The sequence below is a fragment of the Brassica napus genome, chromosome C4, assembly GCF_020379485.1.
Source record: "Brassica napus cultivar Da-Ae chromosome C4, Da-Ae, whole genome shotgun sequence".
Classification (NCBI taxonomy): Eukaryota; Viridiplantae; Streptophyta; class Magnoliopsida; order Brassicales; family Brassicaceae; genus Brassica; species Brassica napus.
The window spans coordinates 60,659,514-60,679,560 of NC_063447.1; the positions used below are offsets into that span (position 1 = coordinate 60,659,514).

General features: G+C 39.2%; 2 protein-coding genes across 2 annotated transcripts; one reads left to right on the plus strand and one right to left on the minus strand.

The window, feature by feature from the left end:
* Positions 1–8,544: 8,544 nt before the first annotated feature.
* Positions 8,545–12,140, plus strand: LOC106395144 (cytokinin dehydrogenase 1). Its single transcript, XM_013835662.3, has 5 exons — positions 8,545–9,574; positions 9,731–9,858; positions 10,368–10,628; positions 10,706–10,968; positions 11,059–12,140. Exons 1-5 carry the CDS (start codon positions 8,755–8,757, stop codon positions 11,396–11,398), a joined length of 1,812 nt encoding a protein of 603 aa, XP_013691116.2. The 5' UTR covers positions 8,545–8,754; the 3' UTR covers positions 11,399–12,140.
* A 193-nt stretch (positions 12,141–12,333) lies between these two features.
* On the minus strand, positions 12,334–14,599 carry BNAC04G47750D. Its single transcript, XM_013833192.3, has 6 exons — positions 14,152–14,599; positions 14,032–14,073; positions 13,890–13,958; positions 13,651–13,805; positions 13,366–13,557; positions 12,334–13,278 (listed from the first exon to the last, which is right to left on the minus strand). Exons 2-6 carry the CDS (start codon positions 14,060–14,062, stop codon positions 12,514–12,516), a joined length of 1,212 nt encoding a protein of 403 aa, XP_013688646.1. The 5' UTR covers positions 14,063–14,073; positions 14,152–14,599; the 3' UTR covers positions 12,334–12,513.
* Between the last annotated feature and the right edge of the window lie 5,448 nt (positions 14,600–20,047).

A 20,047-nucleotide genomic window follows, 5' to 3' on the forward strand; every position in this document is an offset into this window, starting at 1 on the left:
TCTTTTAAATCTTTCCCACTCGTTTGTAAATAAACCCTCATTGTTTCCAATAATTTAACATTACCACAATCTTATAAATACGTCATAGGGATAACGCAAGGTGTGGCCAATGAGACTCATTCCTAAAAATATATTAAATAGAAAGCAAATTATTCTGAAGTTTTTTTCCTTTAACGAATTGTGGTCCACATTTGGATACACTAGTACACAACTTGGAAAAGAAAGCTGAAAAGAAAAGTTATATATAGTGTATGCTATTAACATTTTGAGCTAAATTCTAATCGGCTAAAACACATTCATTAGCAGGAAGTTGTTTTCTTCACCTAAATCGACACCTAATTTGTTTCCTTACTCTAAATAGTAAGTATGCTGAATTCTAATCGGCTAAAACACATTCTTTAACAAACAAACTAAGTTGTTTTCTTCCCCTAAATAGACACCTAATTTGTTTTCTTACCATAAATAGTAAATAAGCTAAAGTCTAATCGGCTAAAACACAATCATTAACAGACAAACTAAGTTGTTTTCTTCCCCTAAATAGGCACCTGATTTGTTTTCGTAACCTAAATAGTAAATAGACAACTTTAAACAAGTAAAAAGGATATAGTGTTGAAGATTTGCTTGGAAGATCTCTTTGCATTAATCACAGAAAAAAATGATATTAGAAATAGAATTCTACTATAATATTTCTTTGGTGATAGTGGAACTTAGGAATAGACGTTTAGATGTCCAATCGGATTCGGGTTTGCTTCGGATTCTATTTGGTTTTAGTCTTTTGAGGGCATAAAATTTAATTCCATTCAGATATTTTAAAAGTTTAGTTTGGATTCAGTTTGAATTCTTTTGAATTTAGTTCAGGTATAGTAAAACATTGTAAATCCGGCTGAACTCGTTTTAAATTCGGGTTTGGTTATAATTTGGATTTCGGTTATCAAAATACTTTCTATGACTCGAAATTACACGCTTTACTTCTAAAACTTGACAAAATTGAACAATTTACACTAAGATTACACGCTTTACGTGCAAAACTTAAGATTCAGAAATATCATAGAATAAGAAGCATTCATATATATCTCAGATTCAGTTTGGTTTGGCTTTTATTTTTTTGGATCAGTTTTGTTCGAATTTTTGGGTTTTTTTTGTCCATCCTTAGTGGAACTAATAGGGTTTATGACGGAGCGGAAGTGCCGTTTAGTAACCGATAATGCGAAAGTAACGTTGAATTCTGATAATGCTCATTATCTTAGCCTTCTTAAATCTGTTGAATTCTTAGAGAATGCCCAGAAGCAAGGATTCAAGAGTTGTTTAAAACAAAACGCTAAATTTCTATTTCAATAATCAAAGTCGTATCTCTCACAAAGCCGAGAGCATACTCTATATAGCGAAAACTAAAAGCCCTAGTCGGTTATAAAGCCCGAACCTATTTGAAAAAGAAAATCGAATACATTAAGGAAAAAGAAACTATACTGAAAACCAAAGCTAGCAAGGATAACAATGTATGCTGCATCAGGTCCCTTCCCGTACGAAAGATTCGTCCATGAATCCCGAAAGCACGTCGTCGTCCGGCTCGTACTTGAAGAGATGCTTGACATTAAAAACATCAGTGGTATGAATATGAGAAGGAAGAAGGAGCCTGTAGGCATTGGCATTGATCTTCTCTATAATCTGAACTGGTCCAATTTTCCGTGGTTTGAGTTTGTTGTACTGACCCGTCAGAAACCTTTCTTTGATCAAAATAGCCCAGACATAATCCCCAACCTGAAAATTAACTTCTCAACGCCGTTTATCCACTTGACGTTTATACTTAATTGTGGTCCCCACCAAGTTGTCATGTGCGCGGGCATGAACGTCGACAATCTCATCAACAAGATCCAACGCCCTTCCATGAAATTCGCCGGGTTGAGGGGTAACAGCCAAAGCCAACGGACCACAAGGAATCACACCGTAGACCACCTTGAACGGACTGAAACCAAGGCTTCTATTATGGGCATGAGTGTGAGCAAACTCTGCCTGACACATAAGAGAATCCCATGACCGTAAATTATCTCCAACAAGGCAGCGCAACATGTTTCCCAAGCTACGATTAACAACTTCGGTATGTCCATCCGTCTGAGGATGATAAGCCAAGCTCATACTTAAATTGGTACGTAGCAACTTCCAAAGAGAACGCCAAAAGTGGCCAATAAAGCGTGAATCCCGGTCGGACACAATAGACGTAGGTAATCCATGCAAGTGGTAGATCTCGCAAAATAACAATGTGGCGACATGTACAACATCGCCAGTCTTCTTACAAGGAATAAGGTGAACCATCTTGGAAAAACGATCGACAACAACAAAAATTGAGTCATTGCCACGCTGTGTTCGAGGAAGGCCTAAGACGAAATCCATACTGATGTCACTCCAAGGCTGTGTCGGAATGGGTAGAGGAAGGTACAACCCCGCATTGGAGGCGTGACCTTTACTCTGCTGACAAGTGGTGCAACGAGCGACGAACCACTCAACATCACGCCGCAAAGTAGGCCAAAAATAAGAGTTTGTAACTAACTTGAGTGTCCAGTCACGTCCAACATGCCCTTCCTGATGTAACTCCAAGATAATCTGTAAACGAAGGCTACACTCGGGTACACACAGGCGGTTGTTGCGAAAAAGAAAGCCATTGACTAATGAATAGTTAGACCGAATCCCATGTGTAAGATCCAACCGAATAGAGGCGAAGAAAGGATCGGTAGGATATAAGTCGGTGAAGCACTCAAATCCCGCAACACTGACCCGTAACGTGGAGACTAAAGCATGACGACGACTCAACGCGTCTGCAACCTTGTTTAGCTTCCCGGATTGATGTTTGATAACAAACGTAAATTGCTGTAAATAATCTATCCACGAAGCATGAAGAGAAGAGATTTTATCCTGCGTACTCAAATACTTCAATGCCACGTGATCAGTAAAAAGTATGAACTCCTTATGCGCAAGATAATGTCACCAATGTTTGATTGCTTGGACGATAGCATAAAACTCGATGTCATAAGTACTATAACGAGCTCGAGGCCCCGCTATCTTCTCTCTATAATAGGCTACATGGCGACCTTACTGACTTAAGACTGCGCCAATACCTAACTTGCTTGCGTTACAATGTAGTTCGAAGGGTTAATCGAAGTCAGGAAGTACCAAAATAGGGGCCGTCGTGAGTTTGGTTTTGATAACCTCAAACGCGAGCGAGGCTTCCTGCGACCATACGAAAGATATATTCTTCATGCAATCCATAATGGGAGCCATTATATCGCTAAAGTTATGCACAAAACATTGGTAGAAGGACGCTAGGCCGTGAAAACTTTGAACCTCCGAAACTGTTGTTGGCGTAGGCCAAGAAGCAATCGCGGCTATCTTCTGGGGATCCACTCGCAAACCTGTAGCCGAGACCACATAACCCAAGAACAAAATCTCTGAGATGCCAAATTCACACTTATGCTTGGCCACAAAAAGTTTATCGCGACGAAGAGCCACCAGGACGTCTCGTATGTGACTGAGATGATCGTGAAATGTAGTGCTGAAGATTAGAATGTCATCAAAATAAACGACGTCGAACTTTCCGATGAATGGACGTAGAGCTTGATTCATAACGCGCATAAAAGTGCTAGGAGTGTTAGACAATCCGAATGGCATGACCAACCATTCAAATAATTCTTCACGTGTCTTGAATGTCGTCTTCCACTCATCTCTAGGGCGAATTCGAATCTGATGGTACCCACTTTTAAGATCAAGCTTAGTGAATATAGATTCCTTACCAATCTGATCCAATAGGTCATCGAGACGAGGTATCGGAAATCGGTAATGGGTTGTGATCTTATTTATCGCGCGGCTATCGACACACATTCACCAAGTTTTATCTTTCTTTGGGACCAGGAGAGCCGGTACCGCACAGGGGCTGAGGCTTTCCTGAACATAACCTTTGAGTAAGAGTTCCTCAACTTGCCGCCTTAACTCTTCATGTTCTTCGGGACTCATTCGATAATGAGCGTGGTTCGGTAAGGTGGCATTAGGTACAAGATCAATGTGATGTTGTATATCACAGAGAGGCGGGATTCCCACAGGTAGGTCGTCCGGAAAAAGATCTTGGAACTCGTTGATGACCGGTGTAAACTAGGTAGGAATGGCTAAGCCTTGCTCTGGTTTCGTATCTACCGCGACCAAGGCAAAAAGTGGACAAGGCTCACGCAGTTCCCCTTCAAATTGTGATTTGGAGATGATTAAGAGACTTTGTTGCGTGGTGTTTTGTTGTGTAGAGAGAATACAGTCTGTTACAGGCAATGGGAGGAGCGTGATCTTACCTCCTTGAAACATGAAAGAATGCGTATTAAGTTTGCCGTTGTGCATCACTTCCCTATCATATTGCCATGGACAGCCTAATATGATGTGGGACACATCCATCAAAGCTATGTCGCAGTAAAACGTGTCTTTGTAGAACGATCCAATAGACAATAGATAGGAGTGTGCGTTGAGAAACAAAGACCTCTGCGCATGTCTGCATCCAGAGAAGCCGATAGGGATGCGGGTGAGACTCGGTTGTCAAATAAAGCTTGCGGACTGCTTCCTAGGAGACGACGTTAGACGAGCAGCCCGAATCTATCACAGATCTGCAAACTCTACAAGTAGGGCTAAACAAGGATGTTCACTGTCCATCGTCACTTGCCTTAGGAGCTAAACAATTTCAGCGTAGCATACGGAAAGTTCCAGTGTCGCCGCACACTTGTTCTTCTACGTCTTCGTCTTCGTTGTCATCATCGTAGATAAGATCTCCAATGACCTCCTTATCACTTGCGAGTAGACCACGCCGTCCATGAGGACAAGCGTTTTGTAAGTGGCCATGCTCGCCACAAGTGAAACAGCGGAGAGCATTCAGTCGTGATGGTCGTGGTTGATGGTCGTGGTTCTGCTACTGTCGCAACAGGTTCTCCGGTGCGGTTGTTGTTACGCGGGCCCGTTGATGTTGTAGTCGAATCACGCCCTGCAGATGATTTGGTGTCGTCAGCGATCATAGTGGAGCGAGGGCGAGAGTTACCAGACCATTGTGTAGCCCCCAAACGCGTTTGCTGTTCGACTAGTAATGCTCGTTGTCGAGCCTCCGAAACAGAGCATGTATCAAACTGTTGGAGCATGTTTTGGAGCTGCGGTCGTAAGCCTGTAATAAAATGAGCCACTAACTGATCCTCAGAGTCATGAATATCCATTCGTGTGAGCATCTGATAGAATTCGTTAGCATAATCCTCTACGGATCGTGATCCTTGGCGAATATAGTGAAACTTCTGAAACAATAGGCGCTCGTAGTTGTATGGGATAAAGGTTTTCCTCAAATGTTTCTTGAGCTTATCCCATGATGTTATCTTGTCCTTCCCATGACGAGTTCGAGAAAGTTTAAGTTGACTCCACCATGACGCGGCGTGCCCGCGAAAACGAGTCGTAATGAGAGGCACCCTCTTGTATTCTGGAACATCTTTGAACTCTATGAATTCATCGACGGTCACAATCCAGTCGAGTAGGTCCACCGGTTGCGATCCTCCATGGTACTCGGGAATATCAATCTTCAAACCCGACGTCCACCTTGTGTCCTTGTTCCTGTTATGTCGTTCATGTCGATGAAGTTGTCGATTGTTGTCGCCGAATAGGTTCTCATCGTCGACGTCATTGTCTTGTTCATCAAAGATAGGGTTGTTGTTGTGGTGTTGGTGTTGCAGTGGCGCTGCGTGTTGTTGTTGTGCGTTCGCGGGATGAGCTGAAAATGCCGCTTGAACTCCGGCCTGAATTGCTTCAGCCATCGTCCGTCTCATATTGTCTTGAAAATTCTCCTGAAAGTCCTCCAGGAACTGTTGCATCTATATCCAATCGTTTGGGCGTGGTGCCATTGAAAAGGAAGATCGATGATCACAACTGGAATCGTAATCGAAAGGTCTCTGATACCAATTGACGAAGCGGAAGTGTCGTTTAGTAACCGATAATGCGAAGGTAACGTTGAATTATGAGAATGTCCGTTATCTTAGCCTTCTTAAGTCTGTTGAATTCTTAGAGAATGTCCAGAAGTAAGGATTCAAGAATTGTTTAAAGCAAAGCCCTAAATTTATATTTCAATAATCAAAGTCGTATCTCTCACAAAGCCGAGAGCATACTATATATAGCGAAAACTAAAAGCCGTAGTCGGTTATAAAGTCCGAACCTATTTGAAAAAGGAAAACGAATGCATTAAGGAAAAGGAAACTATATTGAAAACCAAAGCTAGCTAGGATAACGATGTATGTTGCATCAGTTTACAACTTACAATACGAGATATATAGGCAACTTGGAAGTAGACTCAAAGCCAAAAATAAATAAAATAAAACTCTTAAAAATGAAAACTGAAGGAGCAAGAAAGAGGACATATATAGTTTTCTGAAACAAAAGAAAGAAAACAACACATCACTGCAGAAAAAGGTTTCTCTATAATAATAGAAGACAAGAGAAACCTAATGTCAATGAAGTAGCCAATGAGCCCAACTCCACAATTACTACCTCTACATTCTATCTTGGGACCATCTCCTCTCTCTAATATCAAATAACTTTAAATTGAGATTCCTAATTAATTATATCCGGTTTATACCATAATGTTTGCTTCTTGAATTGAAAAAAAGATTGAAAATAGAGATTCAAATATCACATAAGAGTAATGATTAAATACGTTTGTGGAATTTAACCTTATTTTTGGGGGGCAATGGTGGTGGTTTAATATCATATTCTGTGCATCATGATGCCACTTAAACAGTCTTAATGCCCAACTAGCTTCTTATTGCAATCTTTTTAGTGGAAAGTGACACTACATTGAGACCTGAAAAAAAAAACTCGATAAGGAAGACATAAACAACTAAAAAGAATTCAACCACATAACAATAAACCTTTACAAAGAAAGCAAACAACAGCTTAGTGCCACTAAATTGATAGAATGTCAATAATGTTGCTGTACGGAAATGGACTCATTTGGGTCTACTGAGATTCATGGCGTCCTTTGATAACGTCATTGATCCTCTACAAAAAGAAACAGGTGATATACACAGAACTCATGTTAACCGGAAAAGGTCAGTTTATTCATGATTCTGACCGGTTAAGTGTAACATGAAGAAAGGGAATCTGTTTATTGTGCCACTAGAATAAAATGCTCTGTTATCCTTATGTCTAGATAGAGAAGAAAGAGTATCTTCTTCTGTGTACTTGTTCACTACATCAACCAAGCTATTGTGAGCTACGGTTGCAAAAACAAAGGTGATTTTAGCCATTGTCCCTAATAATTGGGACAGTGTAATCATGAAAATATAAAAACAATAAAGCAAATAGAATGTAACACTACACCATGAAAAAAAAAGAAGCAAAAAAGGAGCAATGATGCTTAGACCACTGGTTTAGATTGCACACAAAGTCACTATACAATTGGGTAGTTATTCACTGCAAATCTATTGACATAATTGGTCACTGTAAACTTTTTGCTTCATAGCCTCGTTAAGATGAACCTATCAGTGTACAACACTCCTGCTCAAATGAGCAACATAATCAACTTATTTATTTATTGGCGGTGCCTCATTTGTTCAAACTGTCACTCGACTGCCCACATAACAATCTTCTTCAGCCTTTGCTTCCAACTGTGTATGCAAGGCCCCCTACATCTTTCCATCACACAACAAAAAGAACATGACGTATATGATTAGAAGACACAACAGTCAACACTATACATACACATATCTTTATTGCAAGTACCACAGTGGCATTGATTTTTTTCAATTTTTCTCTCTTTGAGCTGTCCGATTATATGCCCACTTCAATATTTCATGTTGGCACCTATGGCAAGAGAAGATGCACATGAATAGCATCGCTCAAAGCTTATTTTCTCCAAAGAATCTGGAATAAGTAAATATTTGGTTACATTATATGTTTCAGACAGCTCTGCATCCATCCTGCAAGGAATAGTAGCCAGTGTTGATGTTTTGGTCCTAAGGGGTAACTTAATTCCAAGCTTAATAGTCAAACTCAAATACTGCAAGACCTGACAAGATAAACTGATGCAAAATGGTCCAATAAGGATGATCCAATGAGGTCAATAGACTGAGTGTAGAGGGTGTTGGCCAAGATTCTCTTCCCTGAAACTGAGCTCAAGTACCATGAGCCCAAGTAGGGGCCCTACTGTACCATGAGACCCAAGAAGAAAACACATGCAGTAAAACAAATGTTTTCACCTTTGCAGAAAATCTTGGCAGGGTGAGAATGGTGATGTGAATTATTGACCTGACATATATAAAAAGGTTAGGAAATAGGAGTTAGAAAACCTTTATAATAAAAAAGAAAACCTTTATAATAACTTCCATCCAATAAAATATTCAAAGCTAGGTAAAAACATCAGAAAGATATACTCCCTCGGAGAAATGAATTTTTAAGTATTCATACATTAATAGAATGGTCTTTTGACGTAAAAAAAAAAGAAAGTATTCATACATATTAAAAATGCAATAAATATTTACAACTATATTAATTATTATTTTTTATTATATATTTTTAATAACTATTAACAAATAATATTTAATCTGTTTAAATATTCTCAATTAGTGTACCCTTTTTACTATTACACAAATTTTAATTTCAACCACTAAAAATTCCTTAACAATCTAGAAAATCAACTTTGTGGAACAAAAAAAAATCTTTTTTCTTTTGAAATGGATGTATTAATTAACAGCAAGAAAAAAAGTAATGGCAATACAGCTATATAGTGAACACAAGCATATGCCCAAGACATTTCCTTTAAATTCTCTTCTCTTCCTCTGTTTATTTCCTGAGAGTGCTCTAAACCTTCTACCTCTACTTCTACCTTATCATCCCACCTCTCAGTATTTTCAGTTTCTTTCAAGAAAAGTAAAAATGGGTTTAACCTCATCCTTACGGTTCCATAGAAGAAACAACAAGACTTTCCTCAGAATCTTCATGATCTTGGTTCTAAGCTGTATACCAGGTAGAACCAATCTTTGTTCCAATCCTTCTCTTAGTACCCCAATAGATTTACCTCCTTCAGATACTCTTTCCTCATTAGATTCTCTCGACTTGGAAGGTTACATCACCTTCCATGACGTCCACAATGCGTCCAAGGACTTTGGCAATAGATACCACTTACCACCTCTGGCGATTCTCCATCCAAAGTCAGTTTCTGATATTTCAACAGTGATGAGGCATATAGTACGCTCCACATCAAATCTTACAGTAGCAGCCAGAGGCCATGGCCACTCTCTTCAAGGACAAGCTCTAGCTCATCAAGGTGTTGTCATCAACATGGAGTCGCTTCGAAGTCATGATATCAAGATTTACAAAGGGAAACAACCTTATGTAGATGTCTCAGGTGGTGAGTTATGGATTAATATTCTACGTGAGACTTTAAAATACGGTCTTTCACCAAAGTCTTGGACAGACTATCTTCATTTAACTGTTGGAGGTACTCTATCAAACGCTGGAATCAGTGGTCAAGCGTTTAAGCATGGACCTCAAATCAACAACGTTTATCAGTTAGAGATTGTCACAGGTAAAACACTAGATAAACAATATGCAAACATGCAACGCATACTTGTAACTTGTAACAATGAAAAAAATTATACTAAACAGAACAACAGATGCACAATATATTTTTTGTGTTACAAAAAAAAAAGATAAAACAATATTTTTTCACATATTGTATCAGGGAAAGGAGAAGTAGTGACCTGTTCTGAGAAGCGAAACTCTGAACTTTTCCAGAGTGTTCTTGGTGGGCTTGGACAGTTTGGGATAATCACCCGGGCAAGGATCTCTCTTGGACCAGCACCGCTTATGGTAAAGTTCCATCTTGAGCATTAGGCATTCAGGTTCGGTTAGCTCTAGTTTTTTTTGGGTCGGTTAGTTCGGAATTTGGTTAGTTTGGTTTGGCTAAAATCCCACCGAACTGAACCAAAAAAAAGTTTGTTCGTTTTCAAAAATTTATACCAAACTTAACGGATGTTTTCAAATTCGGTTAAATTTTGGTTTAAATCGATTAAAATTTGGTTAAGTTCGGTTTTTTCAGTTTAGAATTTTGATATAGTTTGATTTTTTTTTTTTTTAGAAAAACTAAATAAGCAATTTCCAAACCACACAGAAAACAATTTTTTTTATTGCCAAACTAACCCGAACTTCCTAACCAAACTGAACCGAAAACCGAACATTTTGGTTCGGTTCGGCAGGTTTGGTTAATAACCCCAGGCCTAGAACATGGTTAAAGGAATATGTAAATAAGTCAGTCAAGAGTATACACAATATGATTCTAAGCACCAGTTTTCTAATACAGTGAAATGATTGTTAAATAGGTTAAATGGATCAGGGCACTCTACTCAGACTTCTCTGCATTTTCAAGGGACCAAGAACATCTGATTTCAAAGGAGAATGCTTTCGACTACGTGGAAGGATTTGTGATCATCAATAGAACAGACATCCTCAACAACTGGAGATCATCATTCACTCCCAACGACTCCACGGAGGCAAACCAGTTCAAGTCAGATGGTAAAACTCTGTATTGCCTAGAAGTAGTGAAATATTTCAACTCAAAAGAAGCAAACTCCATGAATCAGGTGAGAATCAGACTTTAACTTGTAAGCAGTCACTATACTCCCTAGATTAACATAGCAGTAAATGGTTGCTCTTGCAGGAAACTGAGAAGGTACTTTCAGAGTTGAGCTATATTCCATCCACTTTGTTCTCATCTGAAGTACCATATATCGAGTTTTTAGACCGCGTGCACATTGCTGAGATCAAACTGAGAGCTAAGGGTTTATGGGAGGTTCCACATCCCTGGCTGAATCTCCTGATTCCCAAAAGCAGCATATCTGACTTTGCTACAAAAGTTTTCAACAGCATTGTGACTAGCAACCACAACGGACCTATCCTTATTTATCCAGTCAATCAATCTAAGTAAGTGAGCAAAACCACTTGCAAGTGATTCTGAAAAAAAAAAAAACAAAGCTAACTAACACTCTGTGTGTGTGTGTGTGTGTGTTGCAGATGGAACAAACATACGTCTTTGATCACTCCAAACGAAGATATCTTCTACCTGGTGGCCTTTCTCCCCTCTGCAATCCCAAAACCCTCAGGGGCAAATGATTTGGAGTACCTTTTGAGACAAAACCAAAGAGTTCTTAGCTTCTGTGCAGAAGCTAACTTGGATGTGAAGCAGTATTTGCCTCTCTATGAAACTCAAAAAGAGTGGAGATCACACTTTGGAAACAGATGGGAAACGTTTGCAAAGAGGAAATATAAGTACGATCCTCTGGCGATTCTAGCGCCTGGTCAGAGAGTTTTCCAAAGGGTGTCGTCACAAGTATCTTCCATCCAACTTCTCTAAAGCCAAAAAAACGCAACACAGTAGTGTAAAGAGGCAAGTGTTCCCCTTGTAACGGCTTCAGCTAGGCAGCTAAGAGAGTGAAATTCTTTTTCTTTTTTTTTTGGGAAACAACAAATTTTATACTCCTTCCTTTTCCTTTTCCTTTTAAATGTTATCGTAGATTTGTGCACATATATTAAAAAATATATATTTAACTTTGTACTCTCCGTTTCTAAATAAATGTCATTTTAACATTTTTCACACATATCAAGAAAGTGGCGGAAATATATGTAAGTTGTTATTAATTATACTTCACTGACCAATAGTATTTGAGATAAATAAAATTATTTATAAAATCAATATAGTTTTCAATTAATTTTCAGCTGAAAATAAGTTTAATTTGCATTGAAATTGTAAAGTGACACTTTTTTGTAACAAGAAAAAATGTTAAAATGATACTTATTATGAAACATCGTTATCTATATATTTAATCATATTTCAAACAATTGGAAAAATAAATTAAAAATAAAATTAATATATTTTTTATTGAAATTCTAAAGTATTTATTTTGAAACAAAAAAAAATTATTCTGCAATGACACTTGATATGAAATAGAAAACGGAGGGAGTAGTCTATATGATATCCATGAAGCCTATAAATTGTCATTGCATTTGTCACCATAGCAGGAAGTAGATTGTTAAAAAGAAAAATTACATTTAGAAGAATCTGTTTGTTAGCTTTTCAACAAGTAAAAAACTCATTCTTTTAGCTTTACATATAAGCACACAATCAACAAAAAGCTCAAAAAAATTCTCGAAATCAGATTTCAAATACTCTCATTGCAAAAGAGATTTATCAATTGCTTAGTCAGTCTAGCTTAAGCATATTGCACCCTGAAGCCCCTGTTGAATCATGTCTTAATTTTGAAGACACTCTGCAAGATACTCATCACAAGATACTAAAAGATTATACTAAGAAAATATAAACTTCATATATATATCCCAATAAGCATTTCTACTTTAGATTTATACAAGCTAATGATTGATTGGTTAATACCATTGAATCCAAGAAACACAAAGAGAAGAAGGATTCATTCATCTGTAAGCTCTAATGTTAACTATACCAGAGGAGACCTGTTATGGCTTTCCTTGCAATTGGTTAGGCTTCAGTTTTAGCTGCATGATAGAGTGTTGAAGCAGATCTTCTTTCTTCATCTTGTAGTAACGTGTTACTTTCAGCTCCTTCGCTATGCTTCTCAGCTCCTTCCCTGTCTTGTCGTGCAACTCGCTTATTAAGATCGCTGGTTCTTCTTCTCCACCCATGATGGTCTTCTTCCCACCACCTCCTCTTTGTCTGATTCTGTCTATCAAATCAAGCGTTGAAGCTGAAAGCGGTAGAGGAACACTTGGACCTTTCTGCTTAGTGTTTCTGATCAAGCTTGTGTTAGAAGTAGGTCTCTTTCTCTTCTTGATTAGGACTGCTGACCCAGGAGGAGGATTCAAGCTCTCCTCTGCCTTGATCCTTGCCTCAGTAAGCATGTTCATGATCGGCTCTTCCTTAACAACAACGGTCGCAGGGATTAGTCTTTTGCTTTTCTCAGGTTCATCACACATTTCTAAGAGAGACTCTGTGGTGAAAGGCTCAGAAGCAGTTTCGATTTCTTGCAAGCTATCCCTTTGATCCTTCAGTATTTCTCCATCTTCGTTTGTAGCATTTGCCTTCTCTCTGGTCTCAACCAATGGCGTCAAAGTGGAACTTTCATTGTTCTCTTGGCTTATAGCAGATGGAGATTTGTTCTCAGGGGCTTGGTGAGTAACAAAGGATGAACAAGAATGTTCCTCAGCTTCCACAATCTTGTTCCCCAACACAGGGCTAGAAGAGGTGTCCCCATCTTCTCCAACCTGTCCATCATTAATGACCACCACACATCATTTCACTACAAAAGTCCCATGGACTCATGACAAAGTATTCAGAAAATCGTTACATACCTCAACTGTTATAAGGTCATGTGGTTCAGTCTCCTGAGGCTTTAAGCTTGTTTCCGGGTCAATTGCTTCAGTGGAATCTTTGGTCTCGGTAGTTAGAGCATCACTGATACTAGACGTGTTCTCATCTTCGTCAAGAGAAGATTTTGAAGAGCTTGTGTCAGCATCAGGAATAGTAGCACTTAAGGTCTTGTCCTGTAACACACACATAACAAAGTACACTATATAAAAATTAGACAAAAACTTTTGACATTTTCAGACAAAGATCAAATCGAATTAGCCTCTTACCGAATCAGAAGAGCCTCCTCCTATATCACCACCGCTCCCAGAGGAAGCCACATCCTTTTCAAGTTCAACAATCTCAGCAGCTTGCTTCTTCTCGTTCAGTATCGCCCACACTATCTCACAGTATCTCTCCATCTGGAAACTTTCTTCAAGCACATCTAACAAAACAATTAAATTCTCAGCGGTTGATACAGAATCTTAAAACAATAATTAAACAAAGACACAACCATTCAAGCTCGAACCTGTTCTGAAATCAAACCAAAACTCACAACCACGAAGAGGAGGCTTACGAAAGGCATCGTCTTTCACAACTAACCACAACCAAAAAGTAAAAAACAAGTCACAAGCCAAACAAAACAAACAGTATAAAATTAAAAACAGTACCAAGTGGCGGACCCCAGAGATCATCATCCATAGTGTATCATCCTGTCAAAAAGTCCCCACATTTTTAAAGAAAGAACGAAACTTTACAGCGAGAGAGTGAAGTAAGCTCAAAACCCATACCGGAGAAACCACTCCCGACGACGATTCTTGAAAAATTCCGCCGTTGGATCTTCCAAAGTTTGAGTCTTTTTCTCTCTAGGGTTCTCGAGAAGGTCGGTGAGAGAAGAGAGAGAGTGAAAGTGACGAACACACTCTACTATATAGAGAGAAAGTAGAGTGTGTAGAGATAGAGAGAGAGAGAGAGAGAGAGAGAGATTAAAACGGTGAACGGGGTTGGCTTACAAATGGCTAACCAACGGAGGCGCGTGGAGGGAAAAGCGTTTCCCCGTTTTTGCCGTTTTAGATTCTCGTGGGGACCACTTAAGCTCTAATCTCAGCCGTTGGATTTGTTGACTTTCGTTTGACCGTAGTCTCCGTCTGTACAAGGAATAAATGTTCCTCTGTGGTCGTTGTGGGCTCGCGTTGTGTATTTAAGATGATGGGCTTTTATGATCCAACGGCTGGAGAGTAGGGGTAAAAGCGTAATAATGCGGGGGTCCCGCGGATTATTGGACTGACATCTGACGTCGTACATTTGTTTTCTTTTCCCAAAGATTTTTCATCATCCGCGTGACAAAGATTACATTTAATGTTTTTAAAACTAATGCTAAAGTATTTTTGTTTCCGAAAATAGAAAGTATGTTTTCAATGCAAGGCCAATAAATAAGAGTTTTTTTTTTATGATTATGATGTAAGCACTTTTCAAAAAGTATTATGGAATAATTATGACTTTTTAGAAAGGTAATTAGGCAAAGTTTAATATTCTTTCCACCTTTACTCGACGTGTTTTCTTTTACGTGTATACGTAGAAGTCAATGAGAGCCGAATACATTTTTACATTTTGATTTGAGGAACTGAGATAGAATGATTCTATTTATGTTATGTGACTTTTATTTCACATCTATTGAGCTAAAAATGATAAAATGCCAGCATCCTAACTACATTTAATTCAACGACTACGCGTCAACTATAGACACAGCTGCTAAAATGAGAAAGAAAATGGATTTATTTACGTATATGACATACCTAGCTGATTGATCGGTGTCAAGCATTTTTCTCAGAAAAAACATAGAGTTTGTTAATGCAATGTTTTATTTTTAACTAGGGTAGGTCCGCCCTACGGACGGGTTAACAAATGAACAAATAATATAAATATATTTAAAATGTTTAACTTATTTTCAACTTAAATTAAATTAATTTTCATGTTTTTTTATTAAAACAATTTATCAATTTATTTGAATATTTATTTGAAAAACCATAAATTTATTTATTTATTAAAAGTTTAATAGAAAATTATTATTTTGCTAGAGGTTTAGTCTAACTACAGATGATTCAAATTGTTTGTATTTTTATTTTATGTTCTGTGATTTAACTTTTAACAAAAAAAAATATTGCATATCGTAGCTTTAATCACTGAATAACCCAAAAAAAAACTTTGGTCTTTCACCAAAAAAGCATTGGTCATTTCTTAATAAAGTAATTAACTCTTGCTATGTTGTGGGCATGTTTATTATGTTAATCTCTCTCTAAAGCTTCGTGTTGTTTTCATGTTTATTATGTTAATCTCTCTTCCGTATTGTATACAAACCTAATGTCTTTTCTAAGACATCCGCGCAAGGCACAAAGCACATCACCATTGAGCGCAAGCGCTATTTTGAAACCCAGGTCATGGGTTTGTACTTTACTTGATCTGATATAACCTTTTTTTTTGTTTACTGATTTTGATTTAACAAATGTAACTCAATCAAATCTTTTTTTACTCTTTTAATAGTCTAGGAAATTTCTTCTCTCAAGATTGACCCTTTTGAAGTTAAACCATTTACGTTGGATGTTCAATCAGTTTCAAACTGCACTCTAGAAAATCTGCATAACTATCTTATGTATATCAGTGACACATTCTTTTATATTATTTAAGCATGGAAAAATTATCAATCAGAGTGGAGACTAATCGGTTTTTTTAAAAAAAGTGGAGACATCATTATGTGGTCAACACAACTCTTAAACAAAGAGCGTGTGGTTATTCTCCCTATTTTGCCCACTGGATCACCTGAAAAAAACGTAAATAAAGAGTCGATAATGCATCCAAATAAAAAGAGATATATAGATAGGGATAAAAACAGAATAGAACACCTTAACATGGCTCAAGCTTCATCTGTAATGTTGGCTCAGAACCTGAAAACATAAAAGATATTATTAGCATGAAGATTGGCTCTTAAGTTTCTCATTAGAGAATTTGGCTCTAAATCTTTTCTTACAACTGTTGTTATTGCTCTATTGCTAGATATCTCCAAAACCTTCTTCACATAGCCTAGCCTAAAACAACAAACCACTTATTTAAGACTCTCCAAGGAAGTATGAGCTAAAAGAGAGCTTGCTCCATCACAATGTAGACATCATCATGATCCTTATATGCATCATAGAAATGAGGAGATTATCATGACCAGACAAAGTTTTCAATATCTTCACTTCTCTCCTCACATTTCAATGGCAATAGTCGTCCTAATCAACACAACAATTACAAACAATCTAACAAATGATACAGAACCAAAAGAAATCAAATCAAAAAATACTTTTTTAATCAAAAATCAAAAAGCACTAAACTTTGCTTTGTGAATAACATTAACAGCGACTTGTTATGTCATGTCCCCGTTCCTGGAATTTGACATGGGACATAGACGTTTCAACAGAAACGGGACTGCTTTGGTTCAGATCATGGGAATTGATCGTGAACAAGCTGTAATGAAGTGAATGATCAGGATGGATCATGAGAAAACTAAGTCTAGGTCTGTAAATAGACCAAGGGACTTAGTAAGATTGAATAAGATGAAGAGAGCAAGCTGGACAAGTGATGAGACAAATAGACGATGCGAGAATGAAGCTCGGTCAGTTGGGCGAAGCTCGGACAAGCTCAGTGTAGCTCACATCAAGTTTGGACAGCTCAGCTAGCTGGACTACTAGCTCTCTCAGCTGGGTCAGCTGGATGGAGTATTGGAAGCTCTGACCAGTGTGTCAGTTCTGGGCAGTTACCGGGCCGGTTGGTTGGTCAATGATGGCTATGGGCCGGTGGACACTTGGGATCGGACCAGGGGCTTGGGCAACCAGCATGGGCTTGTGTGTGACGTGTATAGGAGCAGTTAGGCCTGTAAGGGACGTCTGGTAACTGCCATAGGCGAATGGGTGTGATCTGATCCATTGATTAAATCAATGGCCAGAAATGATACCGAAGGGATGCAATGGTTAAAAAGTAACCATCCCTTCTCTATATAAGGAAGGCAAGTCCGTGCCTTTGCAGGTACGCCAGGGCTTCCTTCTACACCCTGAAACACAAAGAAAACCAGAGAAAAAGAGAGAGAGAGAGTCGGATTGCTCCATCCAAGATCAAGAGTGGTGTGAAGGCAGCAAAGAGGCAGTTTTGTGGGCAATCACAAGGGGAGTTGAGAACGACCCTTTGATGGTGATTGATCATGGATGATCACGTCCTAGGCTTCCTCTATGTCCTGGGAACACACGCAAATGGTCAGGAGGAAGGGAGAAGGCCGGACTCTACTCTCAATGGCATGAACAGCCTTGAAGGCGGATGCAGTGTAGAAACTGGTTTCATGGAAGTTCCATGGATGGGAATTTGGTGCGACCCTTGAATAGATCTTATCAATACTGGAGGTATGTGATAAGACAATGATGGAGGCGTGCTCTGGAGGAGCATGGTCGTCCATGATAAGGGAAGGCACAAGATCTAGAAGGATCATGTATAAGGTAATACTTTATGATTACTTCCTTGTTCCTGTTTATGTCTCTTGTGGTGCTGTTGAGGCCAAGTATGGCACTCCCCTTGAAGACCATATATTGTGATGTAAACTATGTTTACATGGTGTCGTCTGTTGGATCAGACTTGATGGCACTGAACCATGGCCTTGGCCGGTTCAGGAATGATGCCCATGGCCTTGGCCGGTTCAGGAATGATGCCCATGGCCTTAGCCGGGCTGTTCATGGTCAGGATCCATATGATCCGGGTCGATTCATTGAATTCTGATTATGGGAATCTCTTAGTTGAGATTTATCATGAATTTACATGAATTTTAATTAGTTTTTGGAGCACTTTGAAAGTGGCCAGAAAGGCACCTGAGAGGCCAATACTAGGTGGTGGAGACCATGAGTATTGAGCTTGGTGTGTTTATTTAAGGAAGCCCGTGTGTGATCTGATCTTGGGCAAGGATGGACGACCTGATCCATGGATGATGGATCAAGGTGTCTGCTCTGATTGATCTGAGGATGCACCGGTTGTAAGAGAAAGGCTGATCGGCTCCATTGGGACATAGTTCCATGGCCGGCTAGGTATGTATGAAGACTCATCAGTTCTGAGTCATGTGGGGTGGTTGGTTGATTGACTTAGGATCTGATGGGCATTACTAGTCCATGAGAGGACTTGACATTGTTAGTCCATGAGCTGGACTTGGTATCATAAGCTGATAAGCTAAAGGATGTTGAACGAAGCATGAGCCGGGAAGGGACAAATGCATGTCCTTAGCTGTTTGAAGACTTCTTAAGGGTTACTTAAGTCAGTGGGGATGGTTGGCTGAATGACTAAGTACCTAAGGGAGTTGTTTTATGTGTAAAGAAGCTGGACGCAGTATATGGTAGCTGGCCATAGCTCGGTCTTAGCTCAGTTCGAGTGTGACAGCTTGATCAGCTGGTTTACGAGTTTATTCAGCTAGAGCAGCTGGGCCGATGAGCTAACAAGCTCCGTGGATGTGGCTAAGGTATGATCTAGTAACTCTTGGTTAGTTCTAGATAGAATGGACTAGGGGAACGGAACCTCAGATTCATATGACTTGATTCGGGTCTAGGATCGACCTTTGAGCTAACTGGTAGCTGAGAGTACTAACCATTAGCTGAGGTGATTCGACCGGACGAGTATTAGATTGGTTATAGACCAATGGATGATAGATGTTATTCCGCTGGGTATGTGTTGTATTGATCTAAGCTAGGAAAGACTATGGTAGTCTTGAGCTAAGATCTGAGTTAGCCCTCGCCTATGGGCGATGTTTTAAATATAGGGAGAAAATTTTGAGAGGTTCGGTCAGGGTATGGACCGAGCGACGTGAGGCATCGACCGCGGCTAAGGCAGCCGGGTCGGGGCCTTACATGTTATCACCTTTCTTAAACTTAAGAGCACTGGCCACGACAAACTTCATAACCGAGCTCGTACTTCCTAGAGAAACTCTTGGAGAATCAAAGCTCTTATCCAAAACCCACGCTGCCTCCTTCGGCTTCACGGAGCCGTGCCGTATCGCGATGATGCGTTTAGCCGGAGACGGATGATGATACAGCCGTTTGAAGAATCTCTTCGGCGTGGAGTTCTCATTAGTCACTGGAGATCTCGTCGGAGCCTTCTTTGAGAAGGAGTGAGATGGAATCAGACTGTAAAACATGAAAAACGAAGACTTTTTCCACTCATTGTTCGTTACAAAGTGATCTGTCTACGGGATGAAGGTTCATCTTTTTATATCTGGAGGTTCATCGTTTGTAGAGTGCATTGAATGAGGAATCGTGCTTGGGGTGGGTTGAATGAGTTAAGAACGTCATTAATGCGATGAATCAATGCATCCGTAACAGTTCATAGGGGAAGAATCTCAATCGAAATGACACGAACCGAGCTTGATTCCAGAGATTCTTCACGAAGGGTCGGTGAACGCCAATGGTTGCCTTCTCGAAAATGGCGGTTCAGATATGCAGAGATCGAAGGAGACGATGAACACCAATGGTTGCCTTCTCGAAAATGATGTATTAATTGGAATGGGCTTTTGTTTTTAACACATAGATAAGCCCACGTCAATTGGTTTTCCTAGTTAATGAAAGAGAGACACGTGTCGAGCTGTTAGGAGATGACTTTCCTACGTGGCATCGTAGGTTGAGAGAT

Excerpts from the sequence above, each read along its gene's own strand:
- LOC106395144 (XM_013835662.3), top strand. The coding sequence starts at position 8,755 with ATGGCAATACAGCTATATAGTGAACACAAGCATATGCCCAAGACATTT. Across the intron at positions 9,575-9,730 it reads TCAGTTAGAGATTGTCACAG|GGAAAGGAGAAGTAGTGACC; the intron begins GTAAAACACTAG and ends ATATTGTATCAG. Across the intron at positions 10,969-11,058 it reads TATCCAGTCAATCAATCTAA|ATGGAACAAACATACGTCTT; the intron begins GTAAGTGAGCAA and ends TGTGTGTTGCAG.
- BNAC04G47750D (XM_013833192.3), bottom strand. The coding sequence starts at position 14,062 with ATGGATGATGATCTCTGGGGTCCGCCACTTG. Across the intron at positions 13,959-14,031 it reads TCTCTGGGGTCCGCCACTTG|TTGTGAAAGACGATGCCTTT; the intron begins GTACTGTTTTTA and ends GGTTGTGGTTAG. Across the intron at positions 13,806-13,889 it reads TTGGTTTGATTTCAGAACAG|ATGTGCTTGAAGAAAGTTTC; the intron begins GTTCGAGCTTGA and ends TTGTTTTGTTAG.